Source organism: Aedes aegypti, chromosome 1, assembly GCF_002204515.2.
Source record: "Aedes aegypti strain LVP_AGWG chromosome 1, AaegL5.0 Primary Assembly, whole genome shotgun sequence".
NCBI classification, from domain to species: domain Eukaryota; kingdom Metazoa; phylum Arthropoda; class Insecta; order Diptera; family Culicidae; genus Aedes; species Aedes aegypti.
In genome coordinates, this window is record NC_035107.1 from 248630210 (window position 1) to 248655254 (window position 25045).

General features: G+C 41.3%; 1 protein-coding gene across 1 annotated transcript in view; it reads right to left on the reverse strand.

Annotated features, from left to right (window-relative positions):
• Positions 1-25045, reverse strand: part of LOC5578924 (pyrokinin-1 receptor) — a 290607-nt gene that overhangs the window by 88654 nt on the left and 176908 nt on the right. The window contains exon 2 of the mRNA XM_001657160.3: positions 10709-11279. Within this exon, the coding sequence (XP_001657210.3) occupies positions 10709-11138 (430 nt within the window). The 5' untranslated portion in view covers positions 11139-11279. The remainder of the gene's footprint in view (positions 1-10708; positions 11280-25045) is intronic.

The window sequence follows — 25045 nt, forward strand, 5'->3', positions numbered from 1 at the left end:
CTGTAAAATGGTGAGTGGCGCAGACGCATGAATCACATCAGAGAGCTGGTCACTTAGTGTGAATGTCGGAAGAAAGAATTGCGAAAATAATATTCAGCAGAGAGCCAGGTAGAGATCGTCGACTTCATTGAAGACCACGAATACGCTGGTTTTACGCAGTGGAAGAGGACCTGGCGACCCTGAATGTTTGGGACAACTGTAGAAGTATCGCCCATGACCGACAAAGATGGAGCTTTACAATACGCCCTGCAATGGCATGACGTTACGCTTTAGCCATCAAGGATCAAGCCATCATGCATTTTCTAGATTAATCGTTAAATAAATTTTTGGTGGAAATTATAAAGGATTTACTGAAACGATTACTTTAAAAAATGCACTAGGAATTTTAAAAGCTATTTTTCAGAGATTTCTTGGAGCAATCCGAATAAAAGCTCTTGGAGAACAAGTGATTTTTTTTTTTTTTTTTATATCTTTATTTGAGTGTATTTTAACACACGAGGGCTAGTTCTACACTTAGAACAAGTGATGTAATTTCTGGTAGATTCCCTAGCGGTATACTTGTCGGATATCATGAAGAAATCCCTGGCGAACTTCTTAGTAGAATTCTGGGGATGGTTTTTGGAGAAATCTAGAGATCACTTGGAGAAATTCGAGGAATCTTTAGAGACATTTAATCGGAGTTGATGTTCCTGGACAACTTTCTGCACAAATCCCAGGAGCAATTTTTGCATGAGGCTGTGGCGGAATACCTGGTAAAATCCATGCAAATATTAAGGCATTTCTGGATTAATTGCCAGGAAAATCATAAAACATCATGAATTTCGATCCGTCGTATGATATCTATGAGTTATATTATAAAAATGTCCTAGTTTTCTAGAATCTCCGTAACCGGTTTCGGATTTATCCTTTTAAATATTTGGTTATGGGAAAATTCATAAACTTCAACATAAAGTTTCATACCTAAAGCCCTGTCTTAATTTTTCTACCAAAAGCTTAAGTTTAGGCAGAAACACATGTTTACTAAGCATTCAATTGATTTTCATTGGTTAAATTAAAAAAAAAAACATTTTTTACGGTTTTTGAGATTTTGTTACACCTTCTTGGTTTAAACTCAAGTTTTGGGTATATTTTCTTTTCCGCGTCTCTTCTGAAATGTCAGATAGGAGAGGTTGTTAAAACTAAAACCCCTATGGCGTTTCGGTTGTGAACGTCAAACATGATCAAAAGTGTCAAGGTTCATTTTTGGAACGATTTTTAAAATTAAAGTTTGAATCAGAGTTGTTCGCTGTCACTATCAACGCTTGAAATTTGCTGATTTGTACAGGCCGACTACGATACAATTCGGATCAATCTTTATCACATCAACATCATGCTGTCTACTCCATCACTAGTGTATTGATGGCGATAGACTATGGATATCACTGATGGGTTAAGTTTGGCCTTAAATTAAGCAAATAAAATGGCAATGCATCAGTACGATATTTTTGACAGTATTGCAGATAGAATGAAATAATGTGTTGGTCACTGAAAAACATTAATAGCATGGATAATTGCCACGTGATCACTCATTCTGCAGTGATTATGATCTAGAGTGCGATGTCACATCACTGCTTCTGGTTGTCAAATCAAAGTGATATTGATAGCTAGCAAGTGATATTGATAGTTTTAGAGCATCAGCATTGCCGTTATTTGAGCTGGAAAAATTGGTAGTGTAGTTGCAAGAACATGCTTTTTTGTATTATTGAATAGAAACAAGAATTCATTTAGGACCCAATTGCGTTCTACAACCAAAATTTTAATAAAAGTTACGTAGTAGTTATTGCAACAAATATGCATCTCCTTAACTTTAAAATACATTTATGTAATCGTATGGTCGGTTTTGTGTTCGTCGCCTCTCAGAATACGTATTAATACAGAAGTATGATCGAAAACAATTATTCGATGCAAATCGAATCATTCCTCTTAATTGGAGCCAAATGCAACTTCGAAAGCCTTCTAATTAAATATCATTTTCGCATTATTACATTGAATAAATTAATCTGTAAAAATCACCAATCACATCACATGTCGTCAGAAATCCCTTCTTCCCAACGTTATTTTTCAGTTCGATCAAATATTGCTATCTTTAGAGGTGAAGCGTGAATCGATTCTATTACGATAATGCGTAAAGGAACATTTGCATCGTTTGCCTATAGGGGAAAAGCACCTATTTTCGACCTACAAGAATTCCTTGTCAGTTTCCACATTTCCTTACAAAGTAAGGTAAAATCGTTTGAATGGGTTGAAAATTAGTGGTGAGTCGAAAATTGGTGTCTTTTCCGTACTGTCTCTATTTCCTTAATTGAGAGTATTACCATCGTCTACGTTTCCATGCTTACCGAACTGTGGTCCTCGATAAGACTTTCGATTATTTCCAAACAGGTTTTCCTTGCTTTCTATTAGCAACTATAGATCGATAAAATACGTCCCAAATATACCAGCAGGTATACAATTTTCCTTCCTCGTAGTTAACGCAAGAGCACGCAAGAGAGTGTACTCAATGATTATTGTTGTGACTTTATTTTTCATTTCCCGAAAAAAAATGTAATAAAAAGGTAATTTGAGCGAAGTGAGTGGATTCAATTTCAATTTTCGTCTTTTCACTTTTCCTCGGTCGATCAACACTGGGAAACGCTATCGTGTACTGCAATGTACCAGAGCACGTTAGAAAATCCATTTCTTTTGCCTCTCTGGTCTTAAAATTCCCTGCAAGGCTCGTGCAAGCAGCACGTGTTGTCGAAAGAACATATCGCAGGTGCACTTATGGTTGGCACACATCTCAGCCGGCTCTTTTATGTAGATACATCCGAACAGCGTCTGTCTTCTTCCGAGAGATAACTGTTTTTCCCTGGCAGCATCGTCATAAAGTGCCCTGCAGGTTGAGAACGTGAGACTGTATGCGTACAAATGACTTAAATTGATACACTTACCGACGTCATCGTTTGACTCGATATCATGTAGCATGCATCATTATTCATCGTTTGCAGAGGTTGAGTCACTAGCCGGAGAAAGACGATGTGTCTCGTAAAACACAATGGCGAGGTTGAGGTTAAGTATAGAATATACCTAGCTGAAGGGTCTAGATCTTTCACTGATATAGTTCATGTCCTGAGGACTTAGGTTATGAAGCACGTAGGATATACGGTGTTGCGTGTTGTATCAAATTTTAATGCTTGCCCCTAGTGCACTAATGAGCAGAATTGTTTAATCGAGCAGTCACTAGGAAAAGAGTATCTTATTCCGTATGGAACACCTCAGCTTACCTTTTGTTCTAGTTCATATCTGAAATTCGAGTGGCGTCATATTATTTGAGACAACCGCACCGGAAGCATTGTGAATAACTCATCGAAAGGACTATGCAACGAAACTACCAAGTAAATTCTAAGAGTATTCTTTCTAAGTTACGTGAACATCACCTAATTTCAACCTTTTTCTGGTAATTACATTTTGAAGTTCTACCAAGCTACCGCGACGCAACTATAGTCGCCGAGGTCACCAAAAACCCGAAAGAAATTCTGTAGGAGTTTTCTATATGAATCGCCTAAGAAATTCCGGGAGGAATCCCTGGAGCAATTCTTGGAAGAACTCCTGGAGAAATGCATGCAAGAATCCTTAAAGAAATTTGTTCAGGAATTATTTAAAAAACTTCCTGGGGGAATTCCTGTAAGAATTCCTGAAGGAATCCTTGAATAAATTTCTGGAGAAATCATAAGAAAATTTGCTGGAGGAATCCCTGGAAGAATTTCTGGAAGAATCTCTGGAGGAGTTTCTGGAAGAATTACTGTATTCTTGGAAGAATCCCTAGATGAATTCCTGGAATTTCTGGACGAACTCATGGAAAAATCCCTGGAGGAAACGTTAGAAAAATTCCTGAAGGAATCCCTGGAGGAATTCCTGGAGGAAATCTTGGAAGCATTCTTCGGGGAATATCTGAACGAGGACTTCTTGGACGATTACCTTGAACAGTTCTCGGAGGAATTTGTGAAGGAATTCCTGAGAGAATATTCTGGAAGAATTTGTGAAGATATCCATGGGGAAATATTCAAAGCATTCAATAGTGTACATTCAAGGTACTTTTAGAGGAAACAATAAGGAATATGATTAAGTACTCTCAAAGAGAAGATGTTTTGCAATTCTTTCGAGGAATTTTTAAAATTTTAAAGGATTCCCAGGAGAAATTTTTGGAGTAATTTCTGGAGGAGTTCCTGGGGGACTTCCTGAAAGAGTTCCTGGGAAGGAACGTTTCCTGGAGGAATTGCTGGAGAAATCTCTGGAGGAATTTCTAGAGAAATTTCTAGGGGATTCCCTGAAAGAATTCCAAGAGGAATTCCCAGGAAAAATCCCAGGAGGAATTCCAGGAGGAATCCCAGGAGGACTTCCTGGAGGGATCCCAGGAGAAATTCCTGGAGAAATCCCTGTAGGAATCCTAGGACAAATTCCTGGAGGAATCATAGGAGGAATTCGTGGAGGAATCCTATGAGGAATTGCTGGAAGAATCCCATGAGGAATTCCTGGAAGAATCCCAGTAGGAATTCCTGGAGAAATCCCAGGAGGAACTAACGGAGGAATTCCTGTAGGAATCCTCAAAAGAATTCATGGAGGAATCCTCGGAGGAATTCCTGGAGGAATCCTCGGAGAAATTCCTGAAGGAATCCCTGGAGGAATTCTTGGAGGAATCATCGAAGGAATTGCTGGAAACATCCCTGGAGAAAGTCCTAGAGGAATTTCTGGAAGAACTCCTGGAGGGATTCTGGTAAAATCCCTGGAATCTCTGGAGGGATTTATGGAGGAATCCCTGGAATCTCTGCTTGGAGGAATCTTTGGAGGGATTTCTGAAAAAATCCCTGGAGGGACGCCTGGATGAATCCCTGGAGGAATCATTGAAGTAATCTGAAGGTATTCCTGGAGGCATAACTGGAAGAATCCCTGGAGATACTCCTGGAGGAATTCCTGAAGGGATGACTGGAAGAATCTCTGGAGGGATTCTTGGAGGAATCTCTGGAGTAACTCTGAAGGAATCGTTGGAGGAATCCTTGGAGGAATCCCTGTATGCATTCATGGAGGAATTTACGGAGGGATACCCGGAGGAATCTCTGGTGGAATTCCTGGAGGAGCCTCTGGAGGAAATCCCTGTAGGAAAAATCTTTGGAGAAATTAAAGGGGGAAACCCTGGATGAACCCCTAGAAGAATTCCTGGAGGAATCCCTAGAAGAATTCCTGAAGGAATCCTTGGAGAAATCCTGGAAGGAATTTCTAGAGGAATCCCTGGAGGAATTTCTGCAGAGATCCCTGAAGGAATTCCTAAAGGAATCTCAGGAGAAATTCCTGGAGGAATCCTTCGATGAATTCCTGAAGGAATCCCTGGAGAAATTCTTGTAGGAATCCTTGGAGGAATTCGTGTAGGAATCCTCTGAAAATTCGGATTTCTTGGAGAAAATCTGAGAGATTTCCCGAAGGAAATCTGGGGGATTTCCCGGAGGAAATCTGAGGGTTTTCCCGGAGGAAATCTGAGGGATTTCCCTGAGGAAATCTGAGGAATTTCTCGGAGGAAATCTGAGGGATTTCCCGGAGGAAATCTGAGGGATTTCCCGGAAGAAATCTGAAGGATTTCCCGGAGGAAATCTGAGGGATTTCCCGGATAATATCTAAGGGATTTTCCGGAGGAAATCTGAGGGATTTCCCGGAGGAAATCTGAAGGTTTTCTCGGAGGAAATCTGAGGGATTTCCCAGAAAAATCATGGGAGGAATTAAAGGGGGAAGCCCTGGAGGAATTCCTAGAGGAATTCCTTGGGGATATCCAGGAGGAAATCCAGGAAGAGTATTTCTGGAAGAATTCATAGAAGAATTCCTGGAGGAATCCATGGAGAAATCCTTGGAGGAATTCTTGGAGGAATCCCTGGTTACATTCTTGTAAGAATCCTTGAAGGAATTCGTGTAAGAGCCCTCGGAGAATTCTCGAAGGAAATTTGAAGGATTTCCCGAAGGAAATCTGGGGGATTTCCCGAAGGAAATCTGGGGGATTTCCCGAAGGAAATCTGGGGGATTTCCCGAAGGAAATCTGGGGGATTTCCCGAAGGAAATCTGGGGGATTTCCCGGAGGAAATCTGGGGGATTTCCCGGAGGAAATCTGGGAGAATTCCCAGAGGAAATCTGAGGGATTTCCCGGAGGAAATCTGAGGGATTTCTCGGAGGAAATCTGAGAAGTTTTCCGGAGGAAATCTGACGACTGAAATCTGGGAGATTTCTCGGAGGAAATTTGAGGGATTTCACGAAGGAAATCTGGGGGATTTCCTGGAGTAAATCTGGGGGATTTCCCGGAGGAAATCTGAGGGATTTCCCGGAGGAAATCTGAGGGATTTCCCGGAAGAAATGTAAGGGATTTCCCGGAGGAAATCTGAGGGATTTCCCGGAGGAAATCTGAGGGATTTCCCGGAGGAAATCTGAGGGATTTCCCGGAGGAAATCTGAGGGATTTCCCGGAGTAAATCTGAGGGATTTCCCGGAGAAAATCTGAGGGATTTCCCGGAAGAAATTTAAGGGAATTCCCGGAGGAAATCTGAGGGATTTCCCGGAAGAAATCTAAGGGATTTCCCGGAGGAAATCTGAGGGATTTCCCGGAGGAAATCTGAGGGATTTCCCGGAGGAAATCTGAGGGATTTCCCGGAGGAAATCTGAGGGATTTCCCGGAGGAAATCTGAGGGATTTCCCGGAGGAAATCTGAGGGATTTCCCGGAGGAAATCTGAGGGATTTCCCGGAGGAAATCTGAGGGATTTCCCGGAGGAAATCTGAGGGATTTCCCGGAGGAAATCTGAGGGATTTCCCGGAGGAAATCTGAGGGATTTCATGGAGGAAATCTGAGGGATTTCCCGGAGGAAATCTGTGGGATTTCCCGGAGGAAATCTGTGGGATTTCCCGGAGGAAATCTGAGGGATTTCCCGGAGGAAATCTGTGGGATTTCCCGGAGGAAATCTGTGGGATTTCCCGGAGGAAATCTGAGGGATTTCCCGGAGGAAATCTGAGGGATTTCCCGGAGGAAATCTGAGGGATTTCCCGGAGGAAATCTGAGGGATTTCCCGGAGGAAATCTGAGGGATTTCCCGGAGGAAATCTGTGGGATTTCCCGGAGGAAATCTGAGGGATTTCCCGGAGGAAATTTGAGGGATTTCCCAGAGGAATTCTGAGGGATTATCCGGAGGAATTCTGAGGGATTTCCCGGAGGAATTCTGAGGGATTTCCCGGAGGAAATCTGAGGGATTTCCCGGAGGAAATTTGAGGGATTTCCCGGAGGAAATCTGAGGGATTTCCCGGAGGATATCTGAGGGATTTCCCGGAGGAAATCTGAGGAATTTCCTGGAGGAAATCTGAGGGATTTCCCGGAGGAAATCTGAGGGATTTCCCGGAGGAAATCTGAGGGATTTCCCGGAGGAAATCTGAGGGATTTCCCGGAGGAAATCTGAGGGATTTCTCGGAGGAAATCTGAGAAGTTTTCCGGAGGAAATCTGACGACTGAAATCTGGGAGATTTCTCGGAGGAAATTTGAGGGATTTCACGAAGGAAATCTGGGGGATTTCCTGGAGTAAATCTGGGGGATTTCCCGGAGGAAATCTGAGGGATTTCCCGGAGGAAATCTGAGGGATTTCCCGGAAGAAATGTAAGGGATTTCCCGGAGGAAATCTGAGGGATTTCCCGGAGGAAATCTGAGGGATTTCCCGGAGGAAATCTGAGGGATTTCCCGGAGTAAATCTGAGGGATTTCCCGGAGAAAATCTGAGGGATTTCCCGGAAGAAATTTAAGGGAATTCCCGGAGGAAATCTGAGGGATTTCCCGGAAGAAATCTAAGGGATTTCCCGGAGGAAATCTGAGGGATTTCCCGGAGGAAATCTGAGGGATTTCCCGGAGGAAATCTGAGGGATTTCCCGGAGGAAATCTGAGGGATTTCCCGGAGGAAATCTGAGGGATTTCCCGGAGGAAATCTGAGGGATTTCCCGGAGGAAATCTGAGGGATTTCCCGGAGGAAATCTGAGGGATTTCCCGGAGGAAATCTGAGGGATTTCCCGGAGGAAATCTGAGGGATTTCCCGGAGGAAATCTGAGGGATTTCATGGAGGAAATCTGAGGGATTTCCCGGAGGAAATCTGTGGGATTTCCCGGAGGAAATCTGAGGGATTTCCCGGAGGAAATCTGTGGGATTTCCCGGAGGAAATCTGTGGGATTTCCCGGAGGAAATCTGAGGGATTTCCCGGAGGAAATCTGAGGGATTTCCCGGAGGAAATCTGAGGGATTTCCCGGAGGAAATCTGAGGGATTTCCCGGAGGAAATCTGAGGGATTTCCCGGAGGAAATCTGAGGGATTTCCCGGAGGAAATCTGAGGGATTTCCCGGAGGAAATCTGAGGGATTTCCCGGAGGAAATCTGTGGGATTTCCCGGAGGAAATTGGGGATTCCCGGAAATTTGAGGGATTTCCCGGAGGAAATTTGAGGGATTTCCCGGAGGAATCTGAGGGATTTCCCGGAGGAAATCTGAGGGATTTCCCGGAGGAAATTTGAGGGATTTCCCGGAGGAAATCTGAGGGATTTCCCGGAGGATATCTGAGGGATTTCCCGGAGGAAATCTGAGGAATTTCCTGGAGGAAATCTGAGGGATTTCCCGGAGGAAATCTGAGGGATTTCCCGGAGGAAATCTGAGGGATTTCCCGGAGGAAATCTGAGGGATTTCCCGGAGGAAATCTGAGGGATTTCCCGGAGGAAATCTGAGGGATTTCCCGGAGGAAATCTGAGGGATTTCCCGGAGGAAATCTGAGGGATTTCCCGGAGGAAATCTGAGGGATTTCCCGGAGGAAATCTGAGGGATTTCCCGGAGGAAATCTGAGGGATTTCCCGGAGGAAATGTGAGGGATTTCCCGGAGGAAATGTGAGGGATTTCCCGGAGGAAATCTGAGGGATTTCCCGGAGGAAATCTGAGGGATTTCCCGGAGGAAATCTGAGGGATTTCCCGGAGGAAATCTGAGGGATTTCCCGGAGGAAATCTGAGGGATTTCCCGGAGGAAATCTGAGGGATTTCCCGGAGGAAATCTGAGGGATTTCTCGGAGGAAATCTGAGGGATTTCCCGGAGGAAATCTGAGGGATTTCCCGGAGGAAATCTGAGGGATTTCCCGGAGGAATTCTGAGGGTTTTCCCGGAGGAAATCTGAGGGATTTCCCGGAGGAAATCTTGAGGGATTTCCCGGAGGAAATCTGAGGGATTTCCCGGAGGAAATCTGAGGGATTTCCCGGAGGAAATCTGAGGGATTTCCCGGAGGAAATCTGAGGGATTTCCCGGAGGAAATCTGAGGGATTTCCCGGAGGAAATCTGAGGGATTTCCCGAAGGAAATCTGAGGGATTTCCCAAAGGAAATCTGAAGGATTTCCCGAAGGAAATCTGAGGGATTTCCCGGAGGAATTCTGAGGGATTTCCCGGAGGAAATCTGAGGGATTTCCCGGAGGAAATCTTGAGGGATTTCCCGGAGGAAATCTGAGGGATTTCCCGGAGGAAATCTGAGGGATTTCCCGGAGGAAATCTGAGGGATTTCCCGGAGGAAATCTGAGGGATTTCCCGGAGGAAATCTGAGGGATTTCCCGAAGGAAATGTGAGGGATTTCCCGGAGGGATTTCCTGGAGGGATTTCCTGGAGGAAATCTGAGAGATTTCCCGGAGGAAGTTCCCGTAGAAAATCTGGGAGATTTTCCGTAGAAAATCTGGGAGATTTCCCGTAGAAAATCTGGGAATTTCATTAGGAATCCCTGGAGAAATTCCTGTAGAAATCCTTGGAGGAATTCCTGTTAGAAGCCTCGGAGGAATTCCTGAAGGAATTCATAGAGAAGGTCCTAGAGAATTCTTGAAGAGATTCTTGGAGAAATCTCTGGAGGGATTTCTGCAGGACTCTTTGGAGGAATTTCTGTAGGAATCCTCGGAGGAATCTCTGGAAGAATTTCTGATGCAATCCCTGGAGAAAGTCCTGTAGGAGTTCTTTGATGGATGCCTGGATGTGTATTTGGAGGAATCCATGGATGAATCACTGGTGGCAAAGAACCTAATTGAAATTTGAACAGGTTTCGTGGGCCTCGTGGCCGTGCGGTTTATGTCGTCTGGCATTTAAGCGCATCGTGTCATGGGGTGTGGGTTCGATTCCCGCTTCAGCCATTGAAACTTTTCGTCAGGAATGTTTCGCGGCTGATACACTGGAGCATGCTTGTCCGTTGTCTAGTGTCAAGTTACAGTCTGTGCAGCTAAATGGCTGAAGACGGTGTCCGTGTCTTTTTTTACTGATTTAGTCTGTAAATCTATGATCACACTAATTTCTTAAGCATGATTGAAACTAATTGAACCATCAAATGATGAGCCGTTTTTTAGCATATTCTACAAAATTTTCACAAATGCTTATCGTACATCTCCAGAACGATAAATATAATTAAAACGTGTTGATGCATTTGACAGATGGAAAATGTTCTGAATTCTGAGGAAAAATTCCGTCGCATTTGCAAGCTGTGCGACCATATCACTTTTGGACTGAATCCAAATAAGCACTGCGAGCCACTTTGTTCCTGCGATCCGTCCACTCTGCTCTGATGCTAGAGGGCAAATTAAATTCCGATCTAATAAATCAACTGCGTTCTTCCATTCCAAAAGTACTCACCGAACAGCAGCAGCAGGAAGTCCGAAACGGCCAAATTGAACAGATAGTAATTGGTGGCCGTGTGCATCGACCGATTCTTGGCAATCACAATACAGATGGCCAGGTTTCCCACAATGCCGACGACGAAGATGAAGCAATAGAAGATGGTAATGGGCAGTATGATGCAGATGGAATCGGCTTTGGTGCCAAAGTTTTCATTCATCACTTCGCCGTTTCCAGTGGAACCGTTGATCGAAACGACGGCCGGCAACTGGAGCAGAACATCCACGCCGGTTCCGTTTCTCGTCGTGAAGCCATCCACTCCGGGCGCGTCTCCATCGGTTGCCGTGACGAAACTCGAGCTCGTGGCGGCCGTTACCATGGCCAGGTAGATCAGGGAACGATTGACGATGGTTCCGCCGTCCGTTGACACCTGCTGCAGCTCCATCATAATGGGCCTGGGCCACCAGGAGAAACGGAAGGTGGATTCGTCGTATTTGTGACGCTTTTTTTCTGTATACCGGGGAGGGACGGTGGCAGTTGATTTCGTTCAGGGAAAGGCTCGGTTGCTAATCAAGCTCTCAAGGGCATGCTGAAAAAATAGGAAGGGAAATGGGAGAATTTTTATTTAGTAGAGTGATGGAAAAATAATGAATTCAAGGCAACGAATTCCAACGGATGGCAACTTTCAATAAGAGTGTGTTTCTGTTGTCAACTGACGGAAGAGCCAGTTGAATTGTGGGATTCGCATCAGTTAGATAAACTGTCATGCTTTGCTTGACATTTTTAAGAAATATTACAATTTCTTATAATGCGGCTCAGATTTGGTATTACATTTGAGGACAGAAATTTGTTCTCAATCCAACAATTACATCGTCTGGGAACTACCATTATGAACTAACTTGAAACCACATCTTAAATATAGAGAGAACAAATCTGGAAAATTTACGCTGACAATTTTATTGGTGGTAAACAGTCAAACTTTCTGCTCAGAGATAAGATTTCAAATGATGAAAACACACTGGAGTCATAATCTTGTTTTTGGATTCTGATTTCTACCCTTGTAGAAGGCCTTATTTTTAAGCTTTCTTTATTCATTTATTAAGCCTGATTTGCTGCTGCACAAGAATCGCTAAAGACATTTCTCGCCGATTCCTTGCAGAAATTTTCTACAGCGACTCCCATTTGAACTGACAGTTCTTTTCAACTGCGTACTGCGGTCAGAAAAAAGCGCATTCTTGATCGATTCCTTGCAGAAATTTCCCATGCATCAAGATATGCCGAGAAATTACTTGTCAGCAGCGAATCAGGCTTTAAAAGTAAACTACTGGCCCCGGAGATCAATTTTTCGATAGTAGTTGTTTATAATGGTATCTGGCCAAACGGCCGGATACTATTATAAACTTTTGGCCGAATCGAAAGTCGTTTGGCGAAATGTTAATTGCCCGAATTGTGAACCTACAATTAATTCAAAAGATACCGATACGTTAATGCTTCCAGTGGACGATTTGCCGTTTGAAGGAAGCACCTCACTAGACAACGGACTAGCATGTAACGCTTACTGTGCCAGTTGAAATACATTTCTAACGAAAAGTTTTCCGAACTGAAGCGGGAATCGAACCCAAACCCCATGACTCGATGTGGCTAAATTCTTGGTAACACTAACTGCACGGCCACAAATTTGGTTGCCAATAATGCTTAAGTGTAACCGAAGTGCGACTCAATAAATCAAAGATACTACTTTTTTCAACGTAGGACAGTTTTTCCGAGTAACCCTTTTATAATTATGAGTATTAGAGCCACAAAACATTTTAATTAGGAATTGTATTTTCCTGAAATCACAAGAAATTTTTCAGGATATAGAGTAGATGTGCCAGACCCAGATTATATACCGTTTTACGGCACAAGTTAGCATAGATCGCTTTGTGTTTTTAATCGCTAAAAATCAAAATTTGTGCCCGGTTCTTATATTTTTCCAAGATTTTTCCTGGATTGATAGCTAGACGAAGAATTCCTTCTTCTTTCTGTTCGTTGTCCAGCTAAAACGCCCGGCAGCCAGAGCCCCATCAGTGCGGTTGTTTCCGACTCCATAACTGGCGGACAACCTTTGGCGTTGGGATAACAATAATTCAAGCAAAAGGGCGGTACACGTAAGACAATTTTCGGGGTTTTTCAACCCTCCTCCCCCCATGATAAGATGTTTTGTATAAAAATTAAAAATAAATTGTATGACGCGTAAGAAATCTCAGACCTCCCCCCATAAACCCTTGCGTAATTTATGGCCAGCCCCGAAGAAGGAAATCAAGCCTCTGAGCCTAATTCCCTGGACGACGTGGCAGGTGAAGGTTTTCAACGGACAACGTGGGAAGTCAAGCCATCATACTCCAAATGCCAAAGCAACCCCAACCAGCAATTTTGAAGCCTTATTACCCTCCAGTAGCCCTCCCGGCTCCTTCGCGAACCAGTTTGGGCACCTCGGGCACTCCAACCCGGGGGTCTGTCAATCCAGCTTTTTACGCTGGCTATAAAACTACAGGGGGTGAATTATATTTGACATTTGACGGATTTCACGCCAACTCGACATAGGGATTGACAGCACCCCTTCAGAATTCAATGAAACTTTCTGGGTGTGAAGACTATGTGAAACTAAGATACTTTGCATATTTTGTTTTTTCAAAATCGAGACTAACATTTGGAAAGGGTCAATGTTTTTTTTACTATTTTTTTATAAACCCGTATAACTCAAAAACGGTAAGACCTAAAAAAAAGTGTTGTATGGGGGACTGTCGTGAAATTTCCTGACGTTTTAGAAAAAAAAATTGTAAAAATAAAAAACATTTTGTACACTGAATAAAAAAATGATTCAGAACTTTAAAGTCGATTTAAAAAAACTACCATTTCAGATTTTGATCATCCTGAAGCAAAAAGTTTCATAAATAAATTTACTAAAAGTCGTCCATACATTGCAAATTGTTCATATTTTAGGGAAAAAAGTTTTTCTAACATCGAATTTTCTAAGTCCCAAAGTTTTTTTTCACATACTTTTGACATCCAGAAAGTTTCATTGAATTCTGAAGGGGTGCTACCAATCGCGTGTCGAGTTGGCGTGAAATCCGTCATTTCTTACGTACAAATTTTATAGCGTGATCTCAGTAGACTGCAATTTAAGATTGTTGATTGGACTGTCAAGAATTTTCACTATTTACATTTATTTGTACAGATCATGGTAGTAACAGGAGCTTTAATTTCCAATTTTTAACGAAGTATGCACTTCAACAGAAAAGTAATCGCCTATCTCGATGCGTGGAAAATTTCTTGCAAGAAATGGTCAAGAACAGCATTTTTCTTTGATTGCAGTACGCAGTTGAAAAGAAATGTCATTTCAAATGGAGCTCACTGTAGAAAATTTCTTGACCATTTCTTCCGCAGAAATTTTTACTTTTCTTGAGCAGCACAGAATATCTAGCTTTATTGGATTTATTTTTAGGAATACAATGAATGCATCCTGAAAACTTCGGCATGAGCGAAAAATTGATACGATAAGAATCTGCATCATGGTTCTAGTCTCTAACATGCCTATACGAGTCAATATGAGAGCGTCCATGAATATGAGCCATACATGGTTATTGGCCTAATCGAAACATTCTGGAAGGCATGTTCAAACGCACAGTGTTTTCTGAACATCGGGAGAGTCGAAACGAATTGCTATCACCTCGAGTAACGTAAGATGACTAATATTAACTAAATAACAGCGTGTCGAGTTTTGACACCACACGCTATGTCTGAACCAGACGATTATAAAAATCGAATGTACATCGGGTTTTTTTTTCTCGCTAGAGATCAGAATTTGGTCTATATTTTCATTATCGGAAGGTTTTAAAATATTCTATCGGAGAATTTTTTTCCATACATTTTATATGGGCTGAAATTCGTCGAAAACGGGGTTTTCATGGGTTTTAGTATGTAAAATATTTAAAAAGTGGAAAAAATCAAAATTTCACCGATGGAATATTTGAAAATGAAACCCAAATATAACCCAAATACTCAATACTAGTGAGAAGAAACCCAATGTACATTTGATTTTTATAATCATCTGGTTCAGACTTAGCGTGACCATGTCTCACATCACCCGACTCTAATAAGAATAAGGAAATAGTTTGGTATTATTTTGGATTAACTTCGTGCAATCGAAAGATTCTTAAAAGTAGGGAAAAAATCGGTTATCCCCATACCGTAATTTCGGGGGAAAATGATCATTTTTCACGGTTTTTCTAGTCCATTTTCTATAATGTTAACAATGCCAAACAACTAAATGCAGGAAAACAAGTACAAAAGTGAGCTTCATCGGCTCATGTACCGAAATCTTCTAACAAATGTAATTTTAGTTTTAACAAATATCTCTTAAATAAAAAATCAGGGGATCTCATTTCGGGGTGAAATTGATCACTTGTCAATGCCATTATTGTTAGTTCTCAAAACAACTCTACACGATAAATTTGAGCACCCTGAATCCGAGTATGCTTGTCAAAATCTTAACAATGCAATATTTATATAAATAAAAAATAGTTAAATTTCAACAATTACGCGGAAAACGCCTAAATGTATGCAATATTCTAAGGAAATCAATGATATTTAACAGAAATTCAATTATTTCAACCATTTGAGTTAATTGGTACGAGTTTTGGTAATGAAATCTGGTTTAGGGATATATCTCAAGCATCCTCACAAACTTTCAGGTTTATACCATGTTCAAATCCTTGCTTAGACATAGAAGTTTATAGGTGTTTGTCAATACTGCAACGTGCATGCTTTTGAAATTTTACATTATTTTCATAGTAATAAACATTCTTCAACGCAAAAAACTTCACAACACACAATTCGACAATAGTTACGACAAACAACGTTCATTTACTGCAGCTTACATTGATATTTGTGCTCCACTACGCATAAATAAAATCGTGTGATACGATGATCAATTTCACCCTTCTGATCAATTACACCCGATTTTACGGTACCATGGCTTAGTTCGAGCACCAGCAGAACACCGACGTAGAACACAAGGATCTCGATCGAAGACTTTGCGATTTACTCCTGTTATACCCTTAACGATCATGCGCACTCCCCTGCGCATTCGAAATAAAACGTCAATGATCGTTTTTACTTCGGGAGTTCGATCTGCTATCGAACGGTTACCTATGACTATGAAATAAAACAGAGAGGCAGAAAGTTGTGAGACACTGAACAAGCAACACGCAATATTTCTACAGCGTAAATATCACCGTGCTCAGGGAATAGTCCGCTGGTTATTATCCGCTAGATTCTAAGTCCGGTCGTTCTAAGTCTACCCTTAATAAGTAAGGATAAATCTTTTTTTTTTCTTAACTTTTATTTGGATAGCCACTCGTCCACTTTGGGCATCACTGGGCTGAATTGCCTAATGACTGTATACAATTGTATTGTATGAGCCTAAGATTTATTTATAATTTGTACTCTTGTTGATCGTCGCATTTCGAGATGCGGAGAGCGTATCTGTTGTTGCAGCAGTTGATGTATTTCTAGTTGCCTACCTATCGGGCGACGTAGTCTATCAATTTTTCCAAGCCATAGTACATTGTTTGATGCCTGGGTTTGTTTCGCCGTGTATCTTTGAATTGTGTGCCGGAATGCCTGCGAAGAGGATCATTTGCCTCAGTCGCTCTCCGACCACAGTGGAGGATAGATGTGGGGGCTCCATCATCACTCCATAGTAAATCATTGAGCAACTGGGCGAGGTTATTGTTGAGGGGGCTGGGAATCAAACCCATGACCATCCGCTTATCAAAGCGAACGTGTAGCCAACTACGCCACGGACCCCCTAAAGGATAAATCTTGAAAACTCCTTTAACTTTTTATTGACTTTTTTCGGGTAAAATATCGCTAATCACTAATTTCCTCTAAACTTATAATATCCTCTGAACACTTTATTAAACCACTAGGGCTTTCAATAGAAAAAAATCCGGTTCTCAGTGAAAGGTCCCGCTGAAGAAAAAATTTCAACATCTTGTTTTTCTTGTCCAGCTTGTAAAGCCATGCGGATTCTTCATAATAAAAGGAAATCTGTTCTCCAAGTTCCTGCTTTGAACGCTTTTCATTTACCAAAAATAACGATAAATAATAAAATTATTAATCAAGAAACAATATTTTTCTATTTTAAAAACCAAGAATGAAGACTTCTGACGTTTCAATGACAATTTTCATCATCACAAAGCTTGCTTTGATTTTGCCATAAATAAAACTGGCAGCACTGTTTCTGGTAGCTGGTTCTGTTGTGCTATATTGTGAATTTCATTTCATTAATTAGTAGTGATAAATTCGATTTTAATTTGTTATTTTTGTCAACAAGTAGATATTAGTGCCGGTTCTTTTATACCATATTCGAGTAATACGAGTTTTGTGCTCACATGAACGTGAAAAATTGAATTTTTAATCCGTTGTGATCATCAGTTGTCTTTGTTCTCTTCAATTGGCTATTTATATTGATGAAAGTATTTCGTGTTGGTACTGGGCTGGTAAACTGTGATCTGAGTCACTCACTATTTGTCTAAGTGGCAGTGCTTAGTTCCGTGAGACGAAAGTGCAAGAGTTCTTGTTTGATTTGTTTAGGTGGATCTAGTACGCCCTCCAGTAGCACACACTCGTGGTTTCGCTTGTTTATGGCAAGGGCCATTGCTGAGTGCATCTATATCCATAGCGTGTAGGTAAGCAAGTTGGTCGCGATCTAGTACTGCAGAACTTGGCAAAGTTGGAGAAATCCATCAGTAGCACACTGTATAGTGGTTTCGCTTGTTTACGGCAAGGGCCATCGTCGCAGTTTACTCCTATTTTCAAATAGCGAGTAGGTATGCATGTGGTTGCGGTATAGGACTGCAGAATTCGGTGAAGTTGGGAAGAACGATTTGATGAATGAACGACTCCTCTTGCGCAAGTAGATTTATGTGAACCTTGCCACTCTGGGCGAATCTTTGAGAGTCATACATCACCGCTTATCGTATGCTTTGCCTAAATTAATTATCCATGCGAATAGTTCTCATTTTTCGATTGTATTGAAGGGTCTCAGTAATTGATTTCAATCTGTTTTAACGTGTGCACGCTTATATTTACTGATATGTGTATTTTTTCACCTGTATATAATTTCTGCTGTGTTGTAGTTTAATTAAATTTGTTTATTTATTTTTATTTTTACTTTTGTTATTTTTATTTATTTTTTCTTGTGTCACCAGTGTAGTTCAAGAATGACGGATGATCTAGACAACGATATGTATTGCGTTGAATGCAAAAAGAAGGAAGATGATATTAACAAACTTGCAACATGCCTGTATTGCTTTTCCAGCACGCATTATAAATGCCGCAACATAGTTGGTTTTGCTGTTCGTAAGATCAAAGAAAATTTGTACTTTTGATCGCCAAAATATTCTGAAATCTACAAAAAAAATCATGGAAATGCAAAATGAACGCACAACAATGATTAATGAGCTGAAATTTGAATTGAAAAAAAACAGTCACCAACGTTGTATCCGCTCAGCTCCAAGATGTAAAAGTTGAAGTTAATACGATTGTCAAAGCCATTGAAGAATCCCAAGAATTTCTATCCTCGAAATTCTAGAAACGTTAGACCAATGCAATGTGCCAATCGATGTCATCGTTATAGGAGAAACATGGGTAAAGGAGGAACACAAACAATTGTATTATATTCCTGGCTTTAATTCTGTATTTTCATGCAGAGATAACTCCAATGGTGGATTGGCTATGTTCATCAGGACCGATATCACCTTCATTCCAGTGCGTAACGTTCATTCAGATGGATTTCACCATATCTCTGTCGAGCTTGCAATCAATGGCCGTATGTATGATGTCCATGGTTTCTATCGTCCTCCGTCATTTGATGTCAATGTTTTTATGAATAAATTAGAAGATTGTCTTGATAATTCAAATCATAACCGCTCTTGTTTCTTTGTTGGTGACGTTAATATACCTATTAATGCAAAAAATAATAACGTGGTTGTCAAATACATGTCCTTGCTCGAGTCGTATGGATTTGCTTGCACAAATACAATGCCTACCAGACCGATCAGCATGAACATTCTTGATCATGTAGTTTGTAGATTAAATGACATTCAGAACTCAAGGAATGACACAATCTCGGCCTGTGAAAGTGATCATTCTATGATCATCGCTTCCTTTAAATTAGCTGACAAAAGAGAAAAAATAACTATTTCAAAAACAATTGTAGACCATCGAAAAATTGCTGTCGAATTTAATAATTTTCTGGGTAGTGTTTGTGAAGTAACAGATGTCAACCTTTGTTTTGAAAATATCGTATCTACTTATAAGAATTTACTTGTGAAATATTCCAAAACTATTACCAAGAATGTAAGCACTAAAAACAGTTTTTGTCCTTGGATGAATTTCAATGTGTGGTCGTTAATAAAGCTTAAAAATAACTACATCAAAAGAGTTAAAAGAAACCCACAAGACATACATCTAAAAGATCTCCTAAAACACGTCTCGAACAAAGTTACCATAGCGAAGAAGCAATGCAAGAAATTGTATTTCGACAACATTTTAAACAATACACCACACTCGAAGTTGTGGAAGCACATAAACAACATTTTTGGGAAAGATGCTAAAACTGATAAAATTACCCTAATTGAAGATGGTGCAAAAATCACTGACGATCAACAAATTAGTGAAATATTCAACAATTATTTTTCGAGCATAGGCCAAAAATTAGCCGATAGCATTCAGGTGGATGCTGGAGTGAACCCACTTTCAAATGTAAGACGTGTATCTAGTTCTATATTTTTGAATCCAGCTACAGCTAATGAAGTGACAATGATTATTAATGATTTGGAGCGTAAAAAAAGTCCGGGGCCCGATAAAATCAATGTTGATCTCATCAAAAGCAATTTTGATCACTTTTCCAGAATACTATCTGATTGTTTCAATAGAATTATTGAAACTGGCTCATATCCCAACTGTTTAAAAATTGCTAAGAGTCATTCCTATTTTAAAATCTGGTAATGTTTGTGATACAAGCAACTACCGACCGATCTCAACACTATCCATATTTAATAAAATATTAGAAAAATTGCTTATTAACAGGTTTATTCCTTTTCTTAAACAGCACAACGTGTTGTACAGTTTTCAATATGGTTTTCGTCAAGGCAGCAGTACAGCTACGGCGACTGTTGAATTGCTTGACGATATAATAAAGGGGATTGATGAAAAGCAAATCGTCGGTGCACTCTTTTTAGATTTACGCAAGGCTTTTGACACATTGAACCATGCAATGCTCTTATATAAATTGGAGGCCTACGGAATTAGAGGTATAGCAAATGAAATTGTGCGCAGCTATTTGCAAGATAGAAACCAGTTCGTCACAATTGGTGACTCACAGAGTTTGTTCAAGTTCTTAGGGGTAGGTGTACCTCAAGGTAGCAATGCAATGGTCCATTATTGTTTCTGTTGTACGTGAACGACCTAAATAGGTTGCAATTGAAGGGAACACCACGTTTATTTGCTGATGACACAGCTCTGTTCTATCCGCACTTAGATGCAGATGCAATAGTGGAGCATATGACCGAAGATTTGAGTATTCTGTCGCAATATTTTTCTTCTAATTTACTTTCTTTAAATGTAATGAAAACCAAATATATGATGTTTCACTCATCTAGAAAGATTTTTCAACAACGAAACCAAGTCTTACTCAACTCTTCCTGTATTGAACAAGTATCATCATTTAAATACTTAGGTTTGATGTTGGATTCTACCCTAAGCTGGGCAAATCACATTAAAAATGTAGAAAAAAAGGTATCATCGCTATGTGGAATTATGCGAAGAGTAAGTCATTTTGTATCGCGCAGAATACTTTTAAACTTCTATTTTGCTCATATTCACTCACGCCTGAGCTATCTAATTATAGCATGGGGTCGTGCCTCGAAGTCTTCTTTGAAAAAGCTCCAAACTCTCCAGAATAGATGTTTGAAAACGATATTTAGCAAACCGTTTTTATTTCCCACTCTTCAACTTTACTCTGATGTCTCTCACAATATCCTTCCAATTCACAGTCTCTGTAAAATTCAGACTCTAATATTTGTTCATGACACTCTGCACAATAATCTTTTTCATCATAATATTCAACTACCTTCAATATCCCATGGCTATCGTACAAGACGTACACATAATTTGCATCAAAATAGAGCACTTACAATGTTTGGTCAAAAAAGAATTTCAATCATTGGTCCTTATCTGTACAATCAATTACCGGATTACTTGAAACAAATAAGCGATCGCAATAGTTTCAAACAAAAGCTAAAGCAATACTTAAAACTAAATCTTCACGACATTTTTGGATAAAAAATAATATTCGTATTTTGAGCAATATGTCAACTACCAGAAACCAATCATAGATTAATTAAATTCTTTTTTTTCGAAAATATCTTTCTTTTTTTGTTTAAAGTTAATTAGTAATTATATCATAAGTGGGTCCCTTAAAAGGAACATTTGTTCCACTGGGACGTCACGCCATGTAATTCTATTTAAATTAATTAAAATCTAGTTTAACGTTAATTTCAATCTCAGCTCATGTTTTGCTTGTTTTTTCATTAGTTTTTTATTGTTCACGTGCTGCACAGAGTGAGCTGAGATAGTTGCGTCCACTACCAGGAAGCTACACGTGAGCTTTTTGGTGAGGGGAAAGTGGCGGGTAAAAAAAAATAAAAATAAAATTATAGTGTGCGCAAGAAATGTCAGAAAGGGGTGATTCAAATTTTATGGCATGCTAGCGTAAAAAGCTGGATAGCTATTCCGGTTCTCTCAGCCAAAATACCTGCAATCTCTGTAAGACATCACAAGCAAAGCTAACCAAATCCCGTCGAAACTTCACCGTCACCGACTGCTCCTTCAATGCCATCGTCAGGGTTTTCCAAAACATCCCTCTCAGACAACCGGTCCAAGCGGGTAGACACCCCCTCTGGGCTCCCCGGGCATTCCAACCCGTTCGGTAAGTTTCTCTCCGTTACTAGCCCTACTGGTTCCAGCACGGCATCCTATATCACCTCCTTCGGTTTGACCTCCAGGCCTTCCGAAATTCCCAGCTTGGACACCATCTTAGCCTTTCCTCAACATTCAAACCGGGGCACCCCTGATTTGGGCACAGCCAGTCACTACTTTTCCCACCGATGTTTTGGCGGCAGCTCTTTCTCAGCAGCTCAACTTGGGCGGCAGGTTGTCGGAAGTTCATCGATTTCCTCGACTTCTTTTCCCACGCCAACTCTTCGAAAATCATTTACCTTTCTTCTTCAATGGAGCATGATTGGTTTCTATGATAACTTCGCAAACCTCGAACTTAACCGTGGTGCTTAGCTCTGCAGGTAGTGAACAGTGTATCGGTCGGGCAACTCAACCGCTCGCTTCGTGGCCAAAATCGTTGGACTATGCACCGTGACAGTAGCTTGAGAAACTCAGTCGCCCTGGGCGTATTGACGTCCATCCCTTTTGAGGTCCTCTGGTTCCCATTGTTAGAATTCGCCTCAACCAACCGCCAATCAGGATTTCCGTTTTGAACATCTATCTCCCTTGCGGAACCCTTCCTAACCTACGTGAGCAGGTTAATCGAATCCTCGAAGAGATACTCGGACCTACCCTTCTTGCTGTCGACATAAACGCTCATCACCCTTTTTGGGGCCGGCAACGTTCCGATACCAGAGGAATTACCCTACTACATACTACATACGTTTCCAAAGATTTATCGAAAGTCGGAAATGAGGTCCATTAGTGCTTCGTTAACTAGTCAATGGAATTTATCGAGGCACATCATGCGTTTCGTTCAGAATTTTCTACAAAAGCATTCCTTCCGAGTCCTTGTTGGCGACTTCCTATCTAACTCATATCGGGTTCTGTGATAGCTGTCACCTTATTTCTGGTGGCAAAGAAAGGAGTATTTAACTACCTTGCCGATGGCATATACAAGGTGTTCTATAAGTTCCAATACAACTTGTCATCGTTGTGTAGGTGCGCACCATGTGCATCATGTGTATTGGTATTGGTGACAGTTTAAGCCTCGTATATATGTAATCAACGCGCATGATGTCGACTTGCTGTCATTTGTTGTTTATTTACCGCGCATGAAGAAAGAGTACCATTACGTCGTAGTAAAGTTGTTTGCAAAAGGTGAGCGATCCAGTGACGCATTCCGGCGGTTGAAATCCCACGCAGTGAAGTGAAATTCCATTTATACCACATCCGTCGGCACTGGGAAATGGGCTCGGCCGAAAAAAAAACAGCGGAAGACCGCTGCTGACCTGGATGAGTCTATCTGGACTGCACACACCAAGACAAAGGACCTGGGATACAAGCTGTACAAGAAACGCAAGGTTCACGGAGTAACGTAGGCTACAACAAAATGGCGACTGGACAGAGCCAAACAGATACTTTCGCTGCACGCAGGTTGCTTTCTGATGAGAAACTCTTTGTCCTGCAACAGCCGCACAATGTCGAAAATGATCGGCTGTGGACGCTGACGTTCGCTAGCAGCCTCCCCCCCCCCTTCGTCCCTCATAAACTCCCGCGGTTCCAAAGCGCCACGTCGGTGATGGTTTGGGGGCCGTATCCAGGCGTGGGAAGCTCCCACTGGTGTTTATCGAGAAAAGTGTGAAAATCAACGCGGCGTATTATAAGACCGAGGTTATGGAGAGGGTTCACTAAGCCTCAGACTACCTCCTATATGCTCCGTTTTCTCCGTGGAAGCCGCTGCTATTTTCACAGTAGCCACTATGCCTCCCGACCGGCTAGTATTAATCCTTACAGATTCAGCAAGCGTTGTTTCTGCCTTGCAATCTGAAAGGCCCACACATCCATGGATTCAGGAGGCGCTGGAAAATGCTTTATCTAATACAATCTACGTATGGATTCCCGGACGATTCTTTTCTTCGTTTCGAAGAATCGGTTCCTTTAAATGACGTCAAAAGATGTATTTCGAAAACCTTCAAGAACATACTGAATGGGCTACTCTCCACACCTACGGAAAATCAAGATCTCAACCGAAATTAGGACAATCTCCTCTTCTTCACGATCAACGAATCATCTCCCGTTTGAGAACCGGGCATTCGCCGGTTTCACATAGCATGGATGGACGTGATCCTTTCAGACGGATGTGCTCTATTTGTGGTGTTTGGGAGCTGGTCCTTATCTTCCTTCCAGAGTGGACTGTATTTTGGTGCTTCGGGGTAACGAATCCCTTGAATGGCTGAAGTGGACGTGCAGGGTTTGAATTAGGCCGTTGGCAGTTCTTCTAGGGCACTTTGGTGGGTTTCCTTTTTGATAGTTGGGTGAAGAAAATACTCGTTGCTTCGTTAGCATCCTACTTCGCGATTTTACTTATGCTGCACCGAGGGGATCTTCAATGCGGTTCTACTCTCGAACATGTGGTGTTCAGAACTTTTCCGAGCTCTTTATATGTGAATGTCCCCAATACGAATCAGCCCGTAGATCATTCGGGATTTCTGGAGGTATTTGCAGCGCCCTAAAAAACGATGCGGCCACCATGTCAGCTTTAATAGAATTCCTTAAAGCTATCAACTTGTACGGAAAAATCTTAGCCAACACTCCAAGCGAATTACCAAGAGCCCTAGCAAGAGCCACTTTATCTTGGTTGCGCAGCTCTATCGACCTTCCGAATGTGAACATCACTAGGTAGACGTCCACCACCAATCTCGGCAGCTACACGTAATTACTTAGGTTATCAAATTATTTCAAAACTAGTGGTCCCGGCAAACTTCGTCTTGCCATCAAGAAGGCTGTTGAAAAGCGCCATGTGACGTCTCATACAAAAAGACAGTTATATTCACCCTCGTTTTTCGACTTTCCCGGTGTATATTTTGAGTTTTTTAAACACACAAACACGTCGGAACACTTCAAGCACCTAACTGTGGAAGAATCAGGTAAATCCTTTGACTTTTCTCAAGTTATTTCGTGACATACAAACACCATTCCATTTTTATTTATATAGATAGGGAGAACAAAAAGATAGCTTAGACAGGAATGTCAATCTTATTGAGAACACTCAGTCTTACTCTGAACGGTTTCATTCATAACGTGTGGCTCAAATCATCCTATGCGAGATATGAGCTTTACATCTTGTTCCTGACATGCTATCTATAGCTTTCCATTTGTGTCATTTTTCGTCCAAACGACATTCGGCCAAATGACCCGGACCCGTTGATAACTGCAAGGAATACTTCATTTTTTTATCAAGAGCATAAAGAACGTAGTTGAATACTGATCAGTGGATTAATATCAAGATGACCGTCTTCAGATAAA